An 18,334-nucleotide genomic window follows, 5' to 3' on the forward strand; every position below is an offset into this window, starting at 1 on the left:
ATCCTATTTGGGGTTTTCTTGGCAAAGATATTGGAGTCATTTGTCATTTTCTTCTTCAGTTCATTTGACAAATGAGGAAACTGAGGCAAATAGGGTTAAGTGACTTGTCCAGGCTTATACACTTAATGTCTGCAGCTACAACTAAACCCAGGTCTTCTTGACTTCTATCCACCGTACCACCTAGTTGCAATGTTATAGACCAGCTAAATTGGGCTTCCTGCTGCCCTTCATTATCTTCACCTAAAAACCAAATTGAATGGGCTAAATGGTCAAGATCTCTTCAAGCTCTAAAATCAACAAAGCTCTAAGCTCTCCCTCCCCCATCCCCTTGCAGTGCCCATTCATTGTCCCCGTGACAGTGATCCTGCTACTCTGAGATCTTACAAAAATCCCAATACTCATTGATGAAAAATGGCAGTATGACTAACAGTTACTCAAATGTCACACTCTGTCCCTGATCTATCAAAGGAATGGGTTCTCTTCTCCAATTTCCCTAGAACTTTTTTTCTCCCAGCATCATCCCCTGTGTGTAAATGTATCACTACTCAGAAAGGGCGAGCTCCTTGCAGACAGGAATTGTGTCATCTTTATCTTCAGGGTCCAACATAGGAAATCAAATGTACTAACTACTTTGGAAACATTTGTGTGTCCTACATAATGCAAAAAATGACTGGAATGAGGACAAAGAAAAGTATAAGCCAGAGGCAGCTAGGTGGCTCACTAGATAGAGCACCAGCCCTGAAGTCAGGAGTATCTGAGTTCAAATCTGGTCTCAGATACTTAACACTTTCTATTTCTAACTGTGTGACCTTGGGCAAGTCACTTAACCCCAATTGCCTCAGCAAAAAAGAAAAGAAAAGTATAAGACTGGAGGCTGCACTTCAGGAGTTTCCAGCCTTACTGGGGTGGACAGGAATGAATTGGGCAGCTTCCCCTCACTGGGAGTCTTCTTGAAGAGCCAGGATGACCACTTGAGCATATATCATCTGCAGCATCTGGAGTCAGAGGGCCTGGATTGGACTTGGCTCTATTACTTTGTCCTGGCATAAATTTTACCGAGTCCCCTGCTCTGTAAAATGAGGCAGCTGGTCTAGAAACTAATGCCCTAGCCAATCTTACATTCTTCAACTCTTCCTCAGCTGAGCTTTGGCCACTTGCCTAGGGGCTGAGGCTTGGAGAACTCGTTAAGAGACCTTCAGCAAACTGACAAATCTAAGATAAAGTTAAACAAGGTAAACAAGAGCTGCAGTGAAATATAATGGATAGAATCTGTTTTAGAATTAGCCAGACGTACATTCAAATCCTGCTTATGGCATGATGGCTGTGTGATCCTAGGAAAATAACCTCTCATTGGCCAGAGATACTTCTCTAAGTCTATAACCTTTCTAGGAGACTCCAAACTGAATAGATAGAGGGAATTTCCTCGACTAGAATTACCTACTCAACAGAATCCCATCTAATATATATATATTTTTAAAGAGGCACAGGGAGCTGTCAAATCTAAGTACACTTTCCCTCTAATCCAATCATGCAGCGGCCATTCGTTTTGATGAGAGTCAATGCTTTTGCACTTCAGAGCCATCATCTCTAGGAAAAACTGCCTTGTCATCATTCTTCAATCTGCCGTCATATCAGCTTCTAAGTGACTGATGTGGGCTGTTTGTTATTGCTGTCTCCATCCAATCAGCATCCACCAGCCAAAGGGGTTGAATTGCATTTCAGGTGTCGCTGAAGTAAGGGAACGGTTACAGTTTTTAAAAATCTGACCAGCCTGCGTAGATGCCCAACTGGAACCAGGATAGGTCAACCAGGGTCTTGCCTCAGGGTACCAGTTTTATGGCAGAAACTATGCTCATAGTCATTCAGCAAGTTAAAAAGCTGAGCTTAGCAGCTTCCTTCTTGCTCTATTCCTCAGCTTCCAACCGTTGGCTTCCCAGAAACCACCTCATGCTATCCCAGGGGCTCCTCCCTCCCCCTCTCCTGTCTTTAAAAGACAAGATGAGGTCCTGTTTGATATCACTTGCCCGAGGTAGAACATGGCTAATTATGGGACTGTTCCTTAATCGAAATGCTACAGGAGCTGTAAATTAGGAGGGAGAGAGTCACAGAGAGGAAGGAAGACAGGGCACCTCTCCAATGTGTCTGCTAAAAAGAAAATTCCCCATTTTATATTTTTGTAGCACATTTGGGGGTTAGAACTGGGAACGACTTTAGATATCATCAAGTTTAGCTCGCTTACTTTTAAAGAGAAATAAACAGGTTTAGGGAGAATAAACAGTATTATTTGGCTAAGCAGTGGTATTTGGGCAGCTGGGTGGTACAGCAGATAAAGAACTACATCTCTAGTCAAGAAGAATCATCATCATTTCAGATTTGGCTTGAGACATTTACTAATTATGTGATCCATCGATTCAAATTGGCTTTACTAGTTCTATGATCCTGGGCAAGTCATTTAACCAGGTTTGTCTCAGTTTCCTCATCTGTCAAATGAGTTAGAAAAGGAAATGGCAAATGGCTCCAATATCTTTGCCAAGAAAACCCCAAATGGGACCATGAAGAAGAAAGGATATCATTAACATCACAAAATAACAAAATCAAGAATTCAAACTCGGCTCCTGTCTCCCTACCAGTATCCTTTGCGTGTTTCAATAATGTCTTCTGCTAGACAGGACCCAGGAAGGCCCTGAATGGAGGGGGAGGCTGGAAAGAAAAACTAAAGGACATAGCTCTGGGGCCTCTATTCACCCCACTTCCCAACCCCGTGACTTTCTCCCTTGCAGCAAAGATCTGGAAGAGTTCCATGAGACTTGCCACGCAGCAGCTCTAAGGGTGATGGAAGGCTGGGCAGCCCCCAGAGGGCACTGTGGGCCCACCGTTCTCTCTGCATCATTCAGGCTGCCAACTTCTGTCCTGAGTTCCCTGAGCCTTGAAACATATGGGCTCCAATCTTGAGCCACAAAAGTTCCAATGTCCAACCCATGTTTATAAAAAGGTCCTGGATGTCTTTTTTAGGATAAAGCCCTGGGTACATGAGGAAGAGTTTATAATCTCTCCCTCATCCAGCCTCTCTAGCCTTAATCCCTTTTTTTTTTTTTTTTGGGAGGGGGAAATCATAGACCCTTTTGGCAGTTAGTGAAAACTAATGACTTCATCCTAGAATAATACCTTTAAATCATTGAAGTAAATGCTAAATTTCAGCTAGAGATTAGTAAAAATGAAGATATTTTTATCCATCTAAGTACCCCCTTGAAATCTATCCAAAGACCCCGTAAGGACATCTATGGATACCAAGCAAAGAGTCTCTGGTTTAGAGAATGAGAAAGAATTGTTTCCTTGTAAGAAGTTCCAGTTGACTCTCCATGTTTTTCCTCCCTCCTCCCTCCACAGGCCATCTGACAGCTCTATCTTACCCCAAACTCTCATGGGTCTCAGAGCCCAGCATCCCTAAATAGTAGGTACTTAATAACTGATTAAAATTCAAATAGTACGTTCAAATTTGCAAAATCTTTCCCCATCCCACCTGTGAGGGAGATAATATATTCATCATCTCCATTGCATAAATGAGAAAAAAAATTTTTCACATCTTCTCTCATCAGTACCCCTGAACTCTCCTTATTCCCTCTCTGAGGGCATCCCCTCCCACTGTACAAAACAGAGATACTTCTTTGTGAGTTAACTCTTCTTTTCCCAATATATTCTACGCTATTTATATTTTATACTCCTTTGATCTGGTCTTCTCAACCCCATCATTGAACTGAAACCACTTTCTCCAAAGTTACCAAAGCTATCTTCACTGCCAACGCTAATGGTTTTTTCTTGGTCTACCTCACTCCAATAATAAACTAGCCATTATATAACACTTTAAGCTTTTCAAAGTACTTTGAAAGCATAGATCCTCCCCCAAAAGTCTTAGTGAAGTTTTTTTTTTTGTTTTTTTTTCCCCCTGAGACAATTGGGGTTAAGTGACTTGTACAGCTAGGAATTGTAAATTATCTGAGACCAGATTTGAACTCAGGTCCTCCTGACTTCAAGGCCAGTGCACTACCTAGCTGCCTCTCTCAGTGGAGTTTTAATTTTTAAAATAAAACTATTCCACTATGACTTTTGGGATCCCCTGTATGATCTCATTTGATTCTCCCAAAAACTCTTTAGAGACAGGTGCTACAATATCGGTATCTTAAATTTCAAGATCAATTATTAAACTATAATTATAAAATGTTATTTGCCCAATGACACAGCTGTTAAATATCTGAGAGCACATGTGATCTCAGGTCGTGCAGACTCCAAGTTAGGGTCTATACTGTGACAGGTAAGTTGGCTACCTCCTCTTCCCAAGTGTTCTCTCCTCCCTGATGTTTCATGGTTCTCTTACCTGTCTGATTGTTCCTTCTTCATCATTATTGCTGGATCATTATCCAAGTAGCACCACTTTGTAGCCACAAGAGAGACTCCCTTTTTTCTCTACACCCATTCTTGGGGAATCTTTATCAGCTGCCATGAGTTTAATCATCTCCAGCCAGGTGACTTCTAGATCTATGTATACAGCTTCTCAACTCTAATGCTACATTATTATCCTCTGCTTTGATGTCTCATTAGCATCCAAAACATGTTGCTGTCCAATCATTTTCAGTCATATCTTGACTCTGTGACCCTATTTGAGGTTTTCTTGGCAAAGATACTGGAGTGGATTTTACTGGTTCATTTTACAGATGAAGAAACTGAGGTAAACAGAGTTAAATGACTTATCCAAGCTGCTGTCTAAGATCAGAATCAAACTCAGGAAAATGTATCTTCCTAACTCTTATCCACTGCACCAGCTAGCTGTCCTAAGTCCAAAATAGAACTTATCCCATTCCCTCTTCCCAAAACTTTTCTCTTCCATACTTCTTTTTTTTCCATCAAAGGGACCATTATTCATTCTAACATCTGAACATAATCTCAATCAACCTCAGCTTTTCCCTATTCCTAACTCTTCTCTTTTTGGCCTTCATTACCTCTTCCCCATTCATTGCTTTGCTCTCCGTTTTTGGTTTTTTGTGAGGCAATTGAGTTAAGTGACTTACCCAGGATTACATAACTAGTATTTAGTATGTGAGGCTGAATTTGAACTCAGGTCCTCCTGACTTCTATCCACTGCACTATCTAGCTGTCCCTTTATTTCCACTTCTAATGCTTTAGTTTGAGTCTCTCCCATATGCAATTCACCCTCCACACATCTTGCAAAATCATCTTCCTAACTGAAAATTGAGTGGCTGCCCATCAGTTGGAGAATGGCTGAATAAGCTATGATATATGAATGTTATAGAATATTATTTTTCTATAATAAATGACCAGCAGGTTGATTTCATAGATACCTGGAGAGACTTACATGAATTGATGCTAAGGGAAGTGAGTAGAACCAAGAGAACATTATACACAACAACAGCAAGATTATACGATGATCATTTCTGATTGAGGTGGCTCTTTTAACAATGAGTTGATTCAGACCAATTCTGATATTCTTGTGATGGAGAAAGCCGTCTATAACCAGAGAGAAGACTGTGGGCACTGAATGTGGTTCACAAACTAGAATTTTCACCTTTTTTGTTGTTTGCTTTTTTTCTATCATTTTTTTTCCTTTTGAACTGGTTTTTCTTCTGCAGCATGATAAAGGTGAAATTCATTTAAAAGAATTAGGGCAGCTAGGTGGTGCTAGGAAGTATTAAGTGTCTGAGGCCAGATTTGAACTCAGATCCTCCAGATTTCAGGCTGGTGTCTATCCATTGCACCACCTAACTGCCCAATTGCCTCAGGGAAAAAAAAAAGAATTGCATATATTTAATCTATATTGTATTACTTACTGTCCAGAGGAGGGGAGAGGTGGGGAGAGAGGGAGAAAAATTTGAACACAAGGTTTTGCAAGGATGGATGTTGAAAACTATTTTTGCATGCATTTTGAAAAATAAAATGCTGTATACATAGCATATGTGACACATATGTGCATTGTATAGAACCATAAATATATAGGTATATTTATGTGTGTATGGATATATAGAATCTGGCTTGGTTTTGTTAAAATTTCTAAAAGCACACATAGATGAATATGCATTATATAAAATGTTTTTTAATTCTAAAGGCTATTAATATACTTATGAAATGTTTTAGAATGACATGTTTGTTGGAATAACAATTTTAATGACTTATAAACTAAGAAATACCTAATTACAGGGTGAATAAAAAAATTTACTTTAAAAAAAAAAGAAAAAGAAAATGCTATTGTTGTTTTTTTTAAAATATCATTTTCCTAAATCATTGACCTGACAATATCATTCCTCTGCTCAAGAAGTTTCAACGGCTCCCTATCCTCCTCTGCTCAAGAAGTTTCAATGGCTCCCTATTGCTTCTAGTATGACATACCAAGTTCTCAATCAAGCATTTAAAGCTTTACACGATCTGACTCCAGCTTACCTTTCTACGCTCAGTATACTTTACTCCATTGACATCACCTCTATTCCAACCAAATTGTCGTTCTTATTGTTCCTCAAACTCAGCATCTCCAGCCTCCTTGCCTTTGTCCAGGCTATCCATTTTAATAGGGAAATATTCCCTCTTCAACCCTGCCTCTTGGAAGCCCAAACTTCCAAGCAGGTTTAGCTCAGGCATATACTACCTGAGCTCCTAGTTTGTAGGGTTCTCTCCCTCCTCAAACTATCTTCCACTTACTTACCTAGTTTCCATGATATATCCTCTGGATGAATATAAGCTCCTTAGACATGAGGTTTGTCCTTAAATCCCCTGACTTAATGTCTCAGACACAGTAGGTGCTTAATAGCTGCTTGTTTAACTGAATGACATGCTTATTGGACTCCATGTTGAAAGAAAAAAATTACCATTTAAGACAAGGTCCTTTATGAAACTCACTTGATCTTGAACTCAGCCTTAGAATTTGGGTCTCTACCTACCTAGGGTGACCAAGTCCTCCAATAACCAATGGATATTCTTGCTGCTGCAACTAGATTCTATCACCCAGCAAAGTGAGTAGATTGTCAGCCCTTTGAACCTTGCCCTCCTCACCCAGCCCAGCTTCCCAAAACAGAGAAATGCCTCCCAGATATGTCCGCATACATCGGTGTTCACACCTTTTTTTTATTTTTGTACAAAAACATTTTTTAAAAAAATAATTCATTATCTTGTCTATCCTAAGGCTAATAAAATCCTCAGCTTAGAGAAAATGACTTTTAAAGTATTTTCCCTGACTTGTAAGGAGGCTCGGTAACACAATGAAGAGCAAGGGGACAGAGGAAGGCAGCAGATTGTGTTATTATGAAGCCCTGAGCTGGAAAGAAGGGGAATAAAGAGACACAGGACATCACACTAGTTCTTTCTGGCGTCGCCACACTCTGGACACGAGGAAGGGGTGGACAAGGGAGAGGACAGTGACCAATATCAGCACAATATTTACCTGTGAGAGAAGAGAGGGAATAATGAGTAGCAGCCAGGAATTACCTCAACCAAAGCAATACCTAGGGTGAGGTAACAAGGGCTTGAGCATGAGCACCAAGATTTGTAGAGTGCTAACAGAATTTAGACAACTGAGCATCAGATTAGTTAAAACAGGAAGCCCTAAAAGTTTATTTCTTCCCCACCAAGGGAGTGCTCTTATTTGACCTTATCTTACTCCTTCTTTCAAAGCCAGTTTGTGTGACCCAGGATCTCTCCCCTATAGGACTTTGTGATCTGAAATCCCCTTCTGCAGTATGAATGTCTTTGAAGTGGATCTTCGAGCCCTTTTCTTCTGATGTAATATATGGTATGACCCCCTCCCAGGAAGCAAGGATTCTAGTTATGGCTATGTCTTAGGTGACCCATATCTATTGTTCCATCCCTTGGGTGTCTTGCTTATTACTAAATTATAAGCGGTAAAAGGGAATGTGGATAACAACTGCTTATAAACTTACAGGTTGAGAGCTGAAAAGAACCATCAAAGCCATTTACTCCAAGTTTTTTTAACTATAAAAGGAAACTGAGTCTCTTGATGATGAACTGATTTATATAGATATTAAGTATGAGAAGTGGGATTTAAATTCAGGACCTCTGACTCCAGAACCAGCCCCTGCAATCCCAGCTAGTCCAACCCCTTCAGTGTGCATATACAGAGGGAAAGCGACTCAGTCAGAGTTACACAGCTGGCTTTAACGGAACTGAAATTTCAACAGATCTTCTGGTTCCTGGGAAGGTTCATTAAGAGCCAGTGTTTTTAGGAAGGCCATTTAAGTGAGCATCCAGGACATGTGAACCTCTGTAGAACACTTCTGAGAAATGAAGGCAGCGTATAATGGAAAGAACACTGGTGGCTTTGCCTCTTGTGATCTGGTAACCTTAAGGAAGGTCTTTACCTGAGGTCCAGATCATTTCCCTCACCTCTAAAATGAAAGGCTTGGGCCGGATGACCTCTGAAGAGTGCTTACAGTTTGGATTCTGTGATCTCATTACTCAGGAGAGATCAGTGAGACAGGCAAGCCTCTCTTAGTTAGAGAATTCTATTCATTGGCCAGATGAGAAAAGAGAGGGTCAGAGTGGTTCCAGGACCACAGGCACAATCCTTATGAGCAGCAGAGACAGGGCCTTAATGTAGGTTCTCTGCCTCTCATTCCTTGGTTTTTCTGAGATAAAGCATGTACTCAGAAGTCTGGTTCAAAGCAAGTTCTCTGGTTTTATCAAATGGAGTATATTTTCTTTACAAAATGGACTTAAATAAAAGTTTCTCATTCTCTCCCCCATTAAGGTTGAGTGTAAACCCAATAAGCACTCCACTACATGGAGCTGCTTCTCTTTTTCGTACTCCTTTGCTGTTGGCAGTGAAACCCAGGAAATCCTCAGCCACAGTTCCTTATGTGGAGCTCCTAAGGAGCCTCTTACACCATAGAGAATAAGGACAAAATCATTCTCCTTATGCCATCTTCCACCTCCTCCCCTTTTTTGCTCACCCTCTTCTCCAGCCAGCCCTTTTATGTAGGATAGGGGAAAGAAGAAACCACATGGATGTTACTCACATAGATAGGATTGCCCTGGAAGGGCCCTTTGATGAGGATGAAGATGGGGAACTGTAGAAGTGAGATCACTCCTGACAACATCATCACTGTCCCGAAAACCTTCCCAAAGTGCTCAGAAGGAAAGCTGTGGAGAGACATGGAGCCCAGTAAGCTAGCTAGGGACTTCCTAGTAACTCACATTTTGCACATGCTCCTTACTGCCCCATTCTCCTTTTTTCTTCCAAGCCCAGAATTTTAAAGACTGAAATTTTTTAGAGGTAGAAGGTTCCTCTTAGAGTACCATGTTCAATCCATTCATTTTACAGGGGAGAAATCCTGAGTTTGAGAGATAATGGGCCAAAGACTATGAAGAACTGAATCAAGACCTGAATCCTGGTCCTCTGGGGTCAGGTTTTCCTTGCTACTCCATTACCATGCCTTCCCCAACCAAAAGATGTTTTAAAAATGAATGTTTTTTTAATTAAAAAAAAATAAAAAAGTTAATGGCTTCCCTTAAGAATTCTTTTGTAAAGATGGAGAAAAATGTCCATTAGCCAACTTTGAAGATGACTAGCCTGCAATGCAGTGACATTATCAATATCTTCTCATTACAAAGTGCATTAGCCATTCTCTTCCATGTCTAACCAACTTCAAAGTGTTCTAAAGAGCCTGAGTTAGTCAGCTTCGTGGCCATTGGAACAAATGATTCTCATCTGCCCATTCCTCCAGGGGAAGTCTTCACCAATGGGCTAGAGGCTTACTGGTTACCCTCAACCTGGTTTAGCCTGTCTGCCAAAATAGTTTTACTAGAATGTGGCTGCTGTGCATTCTACAGCTTCCTCGAGCCACAGCTGAGAGTTGGGTACCAATTGGACACCAAAGGTAAAGGAGTAGCCCTTAAAAGAGCCCAGCAAACCTTAACACCAGAGGTTTTAGTTCTGGCACACTCTGTTCACCCTAGCACACAGTAGGTATTTAATAGATTCTTGCTGATCAATGGATTTATCCAAGTAATTAAATAATGTCAAACAGCATCGACTCCTAAGACACTCCATTGAAGATCTCCAACTACTGATGATTAATCATTGATTGTCACAATTCATCCAGTCCCAAAATCAATCATGAATCATCTAACTCCCATTTCTCTTTAACTCTTGTCCAGTTTTGGCCCCATTATATAGGGTTTAGAATGGATCTCTTCTTCGCTCCAGAACACATGAACACACACACACACACACACACACACACACACTCCCTCCCACCTCCCTGCCTTAACCTTACTTACGCCAGAGTGACGAAGGCAGCATTCCCTCCATACAGGAAAGATCGACTGATAACTTGTAGGATGAAGGTTAAATACTGAAGGCGAAGTATGGGAATGGAGGCACAGATGGAGAAGCTCAGGCACAACAGGGATGTTACAGTCAAGGATGGGAAAGTAGAATGAAGGTCTGCCATAGATTCTGGAAAACCTGGTTCGGGAAGAGACTGGCTTAATTCAGGGTCAAGATTAGAGATGGGGTGGAAATTGGAAGTTGAAAGGCTCAGGAGGAAGAGAAAAATTGGGGTAGGGAGGAACTTTTATGGGAAGAACAAGACCCAGGAGAGTAGGGGCAACAGATTTTGCATTGTCAATGACACATTGAAGCAAGAAAAGTAATATTCTTTAAGCAAATAAATAAAAAAAAAAAACTATTATTTGTGAGTTTCCATCCCTGCTCCCCAAGCTATCTCTTCCCTCTGGTTGGCCCCTTTTCTTTCCCATTTACTACACCATGATGTCCAGCCCATGGACTAACTCTTGTCACTAGCGGGAGTCAAATTTTAATCTCTCCATCCATGGAATCTCATATCCTGAGATCAGAAGTCACCCACTCCTTAGGTCTCTTTCTTCCTAATCACCACTAAATGGTGTATTATAGTTTATCAAAGGCCTAGAATTACTAGGAAAGAGGAAGAAGAGGCAAAACAATGAAAAAGAAAGATGGGGAAAAAAACCAAACCTGTTGAAGGGGTTCCAGGACCCTGGACAGAGACACAAGTCTTACCTTTTTTTCTTGCCTCTTGCTGGTACTTTTTCTTAAGGTGGTCCAAGAAAAGTCCATTCCAGGGGGCACAGAACACTCCAAAAAGCTGAGTGATGGCAAAGGCATTTGTATAGGAGCTGACTGCAATGGTTAAGGGGTGATGGTAGAGAAGAAAGAATCAGTTCTGAGCAGAGGAAATGTCTAGTCTACCCATACCTGTCCCTGTTGTACCACCCCAAACTCATTTTTTTCTTGGATTTCCTTTGTATCCACAATGTTTTATTTTATTTTTTCTTTCTTTCGTTTTTAATCCACAGTGTTTTAGCACAGTATCTAGAACATAATGAGCACTTAATAAATGCTTACCAAAAGCCAGGCTATACATGTCTATAATTCCAACTATAAGGTAAACTGAAAGGAAAGGATCTCCTAAACGTGTGAGTTCTATGCTGCAGTGGATTTTGCTGACCAGATGTCCATATTAAGTTTGGAATCAATATAGTGAGCCCTTAGTGTGAAATGGGGGGAACCACTAGATCGCCCAAAGTGAAATCCAAAATGGAGAGATCAAAGCTTCCATGCTGATGAGAGAGAGATTAGGCCCATGAACAGCCCATGCATCTCCAGTCTGGGTGAGAGTGAAGCTTCAGTCCTTTTAAATATTTGAATAAATGCTTACTACTGTTCATGGTGACGATGAGGTCAGTTAGTCCAATGTTTTCACTGTACAGGGGAAAACAAATAGGCCTAGACTAGGTAAATGACTTGTCTAAGATGACTAATGAATCAGTGGCAGGAGCAAAGCTAAAAGCCAGGGCCTGCTTCCCTCATAGATTAGCATTCCCTACAGATTTCTAATAGTGACGTTCTTTCCCAAGAGGACTAAACTCACATAATGGAAAGATCCTGATTGTGCCCAGAGAAGCAGCTTCCAATTCTAGTCCCTAAGAGATCCTGAACAAGTCATTCCACTTCATTGAAAGGCAGCCCAGTGTAATAGATAAAACAATGAACTTGAGTCAAAAAGCCAAGTTCAAACCCTACTTGGCAGTCACTTGTGAGAGTTTGTCTCAGCAATAAAATCCCCCTCAGTCTATAAGATGAAGGGATTGGGTTCAATGGCTTTCTATCTATTCCAATTCTAAAGCTATGACCCTATGGTTCACAGACCATTTTTCTCATCAGCAAATTGAGGATAATCCTTGTAGTGCCTATTTTCCATGACCCTTTCAAGGAAAGCTCTTTGGAAATCTTAGAGAGCTAATGAAATGGGAAGAATTTCCATGGGATTCCACATCCTTAGTTGGCAACAGAATTGGGCCAATGAGATCACCCCATCCCACATTTGTGTGACATCCCTCCTATGCCCAACGGCCCCTCTTCTGCCCTCCAGGCAAGTACCTAGATTCTGGTCTCCTTGGGCCAGATGGTTCAGCATGGGGTTGAGGGTTCCGATGAAGAGGTAGTGCCACAGCTGCATCACAGAGAGCCAGATCAAATGCCAAAAGAATCGCCAAGATAGCACACAGCTCCGGAAAGAGCGAGAATCACTCTGCTCAGTCTTGGCTATCTCTGATGAGAAAAAGAGAGCCCCCACAGGGTTAGGGAGAAGGAAGGAGAAGGGAAAATTACAGGGAATAGAGAAAATGGATATCTGGAAAGATGATGGCCAGGGACTGAGCAGTAGGAGAACCTGTATTAGGTGTGTGGCTGTGAGGAGAGCATTGGACTTGTAGTCAGGAAGAACAGAGTTCAAATCCTGCATTGGATATGTTAGTTGCATGATCCTGGCCATTTAAATCCCTGCCACACAGGATTTCTGTGAGGATCAAATGAGATAACCTATGTAAAAAACCTTGCAAACCTTGAAATGCTACATAAATGTTAGCTAATACTATTATCTATAATCCACAAGTAGATTATTGAATATAACATGGTATAGTGGATAGTCCACTGAACCTGGAGTCAAGAAAAGCACATTTTCAAATGCTACCTCAGACTCTTACTAGCTGCTGTGACCCTGGACAAGCCATTGAACTTCTCTGTACAGCAGTTTCCTCTGCTATAAATGAAGGGCTTAAAATAGATGGCTCTCTTGGCTCCCTTCAGCTCTAAATCTATGATCCTGTGTACCACCCAATCATCTTCAGGTTACTTTACTCCGGGCTCTCCCTTGGCATCCAAATGGAGAAGAAGCTACCTGCCATTCTGAATCCTATCATTTCCAGTTAGTCCAGCCCAAACTTTAATAAGATCTCTCTCTCTGAGTGACCAACTTGGATCTATTTGAAGGCCCATAATCAGGGAGCCATTCACTTCATAAAGGAGCAGCCCAGGTCATTTTTGGAGTGGCTGGAATTGTTAGGAAGTTTCTCATTACAGTGAGTCTAAATCAGTCTCTACAAAACTTCCACTTATTTATTGTCCTTAGTATTTCCTCTGGGATCAAATAGAATAAGTCTCATTCCTTTTTTTAAAAAATGACAACCTTGAAAACATTTGAAGGCTGCCATTCTATTCCCCCTGCCTTTTTCTAGCTCCCTTTCTCATCTGAGGGTCCAATACTAGCTGGCTCACTATTGACATAGTGCTTTAAGGTGTACAAAATGCTTTCCATATATAATCTCCTTTGACCCTCAAAGCAACACTTTGAGTTTGCTATTATTACTGTTGAGAGGAGGAAAGCTAACACTGAGGCAGGATTCAACCCAAAACTCAACTACCACCTGATCTGATAATGCTTAAAAGCTTAGAAAATCACTTGAGGATATTGAGGATTTAAGTAATTTCTGTGCAGAGCAGAATAAAGTAAGCAGTCAGATCCAGGTTCAAATCCAGCCTCTGATCCTTATAGACCACATGAGCAAAGGCAAGTCACATAGCTTTTAAGCCTCAATTTCCTCAATGTAAAACGAGATTAATACCAGTAGTAACCAGTAATAGCTAGCAATTACTATGTGGCATAGATTGCACATACATATGCACACATACACATATATGTGTATATATACATACACATAAACACACATATACATATATGTGTGTATATATAAATATATAATAAGAATGTATAATTGTATAATTATACTGTATAAATGTTAAAAAGAAAGATGATAACAACAATAATTATGTGTCATTTAGGGTTTGAACTTCGATTTTCCTTACTTTAAAATCAGCCTTTTCTACTGGGCTGCACTTTAGTTATTAAAAATAAGTATTTGTTGAATAGATGAGGAAGATCAAGAGAAAGAGAACTATAGACTAGATTGTAGAAAGGTGGGAACATCAGGGATTATTATCAGATAGCAACTTCCTTGTTTGTGAAAGTAGGGAACTCTGAGGGTGAAATACTCTCAGACTCAGCTGACATGCTGAGTAGTTTTGCTGAGTGTTCCCCACTCAACCCCCTTCTTTTATTATTTATTAAGGGGAGAAAGAGGGGGAGAGAGAGAGAGGAAGAGAGAGAAAGCTGAAATGAAAGTGATAGGAAAATAGATCCCAATAAAAAGATTTAAAAAGTCATGTTGGAGAGGTTAGAGAAAAAGATCCCAGTGAGAGATGGACTTCTAAGAAGCACAAGGAAATCTGCAGAGATCCTAAGGATGATCAGGTGAAGGGCAAGGCAGTGAGGGAGTGAAAGCAGATGATAGAAAGAGGGACTAGAGGCTTACCTTTCTGGGAGGGGGCATTAGCTTCCTGCCTCAGTTCTACTTCTTCCTTGCTGATTTCTTCACCTTTTGTTCCTTTGAATCCTTCAGATCTCTTTGAACAACTAAAGCTGAGAAAAGAGGTGCCCCCACCCAACCCCAAAGCAAATCAGGTTTTCTTCAACAACATGTCTCAAATACCTACAATGTGCCAGGAATTCTACTGGGCACTGGGGGGAAGGAAGACAAAAACTGGCTAACATTCCATGGGGTTTGGGGAGACAGCTTTCAAAAAAATCTTGTTCTTGAAGAATGGGAATGATGGTGGTGGGATTCTGCCAGGATACCATGCTATCATGGGAGATAGCTTTGTTTCTTATTTCCAACCCCCAACCCTTACCCTTCCATCACCTGCCCCCACCCTCGTGTCAGCAGCCTAGGGTAGTAATGTTGGCCGTAACATTAATGTCCTGTCCCCCACCAGACCCTTGTCTGGGGGAAACGCTGGGCCTTACCCATAAGTGTAGTTTGATGGCAATGGAAAGGGAATGTGTCCCTTGGGCATGAGGAAGAAAGTACGGATGAGGTGCCAAATGCTAAAGGCACAGAGGATGAAGAAGGAGACTCGGAGTTTCAGGCCCCGCTCATAGAGAAGCTGTAGGAAAAAAAGGGGCAGGTCAGCAAGGATGTGGAACCCTAACATAAAAGCTCATTCACCTTGACATCCCGAGGATGTCTACCCTGAGGGCATCCATTGAGCCAGAGCCAGTTTCATAATCTACTAACTATGTCCTCAAGATGACTGAAAAGGTCTGGGCAGAGCCTCTTGGAACCCCAAGTCTCTTCCTTAAACACACACAAACACTGACATGCTGAAATCCCACCATTAGTTTAATCTCTTTGAGCTTTAAAAAAGGGGACTCTAAGGGTCTCTCATAATTCGATCACTGGATGGAATGAATCTTCCAATCGAATAGATTCAAAGATCTGAAGCTGGAAGACCCCCATCTAGTCCGACTCTCATTTTTACAGATCAGGAAACTGAGGTCAAAAAGTTAAGTGATTTGCCTGAGACCACACAGTTTGTTAGATGAAAGGGATGTTAGAAAAAAAAAAAAAAACTATTAAGAAATGAAAAAAATCTTGGGAAAATATGTCAGAATTGGAAGATGTTATGGAAAATAGAATGTTGCTGTTGGAAGGGATGTTGAAAAAAATTTCAGTTCCATCCCTTTGTTTCACCAGTGAGGAACTTGAGACTAGAGATAATGACTTAGCCGAGATCATATAACTAGATAATGGTGGATAAAAGGTCACACCTCAAGCTAGAGCTTTATGTTAAACAGGTATGCAAGGATTTGGAAAGGAGGAGGGTATTTCATCCGAAATCCGGATGGTGCAGTGGAGAGAGTACTGGCCCTAGAGTCCTTTAAATCTGGCCTCAGGCATTTCACACTTCCTAGATGTGTGCTGGGCGAATCACATAACCCCAATTGCCTCACCAAAATAATTATAATGATAATAGTAGGGGCAGCTAGATGGCGCAGTGGATAGAGCACTAGTCCTGAAATCAGGAGGACCTGAGTTCAAATTTAGCCTCAGACAACTTAACACTCCCTAGCTGTGTGATCCTGGCCAAGTCACTTAACCCCAATTGCCTCAGCAAAAATAAATAAATAAAAAGAATAATGATGATGACAAAAAGAAAATCATATTTAAAAAAAGAAATCAGGATGAACAGAATTGAAATACTGCCTCAAAAACTGGGTGACCCTGGGCAAACCACACTTAACCTATCTTGGGCCATTTCTTCATCTGTCAAATAATAGGATTGGACTCAATGGATTCTAACATCTCTCCCAGCTCTGTGATCCTTTGACTTTGGTCTGCTTGAGAGCTGGCTCTGATCCTGCAGGGGTCAGCAAGTTTTTGAGTTCTAAGAGCTTCTTAGCTTCAGAGCTCAGTCAGCATTATTACAAGAGGTCAAGGGGGAAAGGTGAGGAAGGGAGAGGAAAAATAGAGAACCACGGTCTGCCAAACCAGCCTTTTTACTGCTCTCCAAAGATAAAGTTCCATGTTCTTTTGCTGAGCATGTACAATGGTTATACACATTGACTATCTTCCCTCCCTACTCCACACATACAAACATGCTTGAAAGATTCTCCCTCCTCCATTCTATCTCTTGAAATCTCTGATATCCTTCAAAACCCAGTTCTAACACCTTCTATGTGAAACCTTTCCCAATTCCTCCAAGTTGCTAGTACCTTCCCTCCCCAAGTGACCTGCTTTTCATATTGAGAGCTAGCTAGATGGATGTATAAATAAAGAGATAGATAAAAAAATATAAATAGATAAAAGATGTAGATGGACAGAAAATGTATGAAAATATAGATAAATAGAAAATATTCATAAATTAATATTTAATAAATTATAATGATTTAATAAAATTAATATTTAATATGAATAAATATAGATGAAAAATAAATATAGATACAAGAAAGATAGACAACAAATAGAGATAAATAGATATATGGATAAATAGTTAAAAGATGGATATAAATCAATATAGATAGATATGCATGCACACACATATATATGTATGGATGTGGATGCATACATATACATAAATATATATATATATATATATATATATATATATATATATATATATATATATATATATATATATATATATATATATATATATATGGACAGCTAAGTAACACAGAGGATAAAGCACTGGGCCTGAAGACCCATCTTTCCAAGTTCAAATCCAATCTCGGATGCTTATTAGCTGTGTGATCATGAATAAATCATTTCTCCCACTGGTCTCCATTTTCTCATCTGTAAAATGACCTGGAGAAGAACGTAGCAAATCACGTTTTTGCCAAGAAAAATTTGGGGTTGCAAAGAGTTGGACAAGACTAAAGACAGCCAATCAACAACATAGATAGATAGATAGATAGTTGGAGAGATAGATGGATAAATGGGTAGATAGATAGATAGTTGGATGGATAGATAGATAGATAGATAGATAGATAGATAGATAGATAGATAGATAGATAGATAGTTTGGAGAGATAGATGGATAAATGGGTAGATAGATGGATAGATAGATAGTTGGATAGATGGATGGATGGATGGAAGGATAGATAGATAGATGATAGATAGATAGATAGATAGATAGTCGGATAGATGGATGGATGGATAGATAGATAGATAGATAGATAGATAGATAGATAGATGATAGATAGATGGATAGATAGATAGTCGGATAGATGGATGAATGGATAGATAGATAGATAGTTGGATAGATAGATGGATAAATGGGTATATAAGATACACACACATATATATGTAGGTATAAGTAAACACACACACACACACACACACACACACACACACACACACACATGCTTTCTATGTAATGTTTTCCTGATTAGAATATAAGTTCTTTGAGGTCAGTAACTATTTCATTTTTCTCTTTGTATCTCCTGTTCCTTACACAGAGCTTGGCACACAGTAGGTACGTAAGTAATGCTTGTTGATGTGTTGATCGGTCTCCCATAAGAAGAATATGAGATATCTCTGTGATCTCTGGAGCTCAGGAGCACCATGGGACTAGACTCGGTTGGTTACATGTCTGTTTT

At 40.3% G+C, this 18,334-nt stretch overlaps 1 protein-coding gene across 2 annotated transcripts in view; it reads right to left on the minus strand.

Moving 5' to 3' along the window:
- Positions 1–7,095: 7,095 nt before the first annotated feature.
- The window catches only part of SLC43A3 (solute carrier family 43 member 3), a 28,603-nt gene continuing 17,364 nt past the window's right edge, over positions 7,096–18,334 (minus strand). For both annotated transcript variants that reach the window (XM_074276882.1, XM_074276881.1), the window contains exons 7-13: positions 15,201–15,340; positions 14,710–14,816; positions 12,440–12,610; positions 11,060–11,179; positions 10,297–10,483; positions 9,033–9,156; positions 7,096–7,441 (exon numbers count right to left, since the gene is read on the minus strand). In XM_074276882.1, the coding sequence (XP_074132983.1) occupies positions 7,349–7,441; positions 9,033–9,156; positions 10,297–10,483; positions 11,060–11,179; positions 12,440–12,610; positions 14,710–14,816; positions 15,201–15,340 (942 nt within the window). In that variant the 3' untranslated portion in view covers positions 7,096–7,348. The remainder of the gene's footprint in view (positions 7,442–9,032; positions 9,157–10,296; positions 10,484–11,059; positions 11,180–12,439; positions 12,611–14,709; positions 14,817–15,200; positions 15,341–18,334) is intronic.

The sequence above is a fragment of the Sminthopsis crassicaudata genome, chromosome 6 (genome assembly GCF_048593235.1).
Source record: "Sminthopsis crassicaudata isolate SCR6 chromosome 6, ASM4859323v1, whole genome shotgun sequence".
In the NCBI taxonomy this organism is placed as follows: Eukaryota; Metazoa; Chordata; class Mammalia; order Dasyuromorphia; family Dasyuridae; genus Sminthopsis; species Sminthopsis crassicaudata.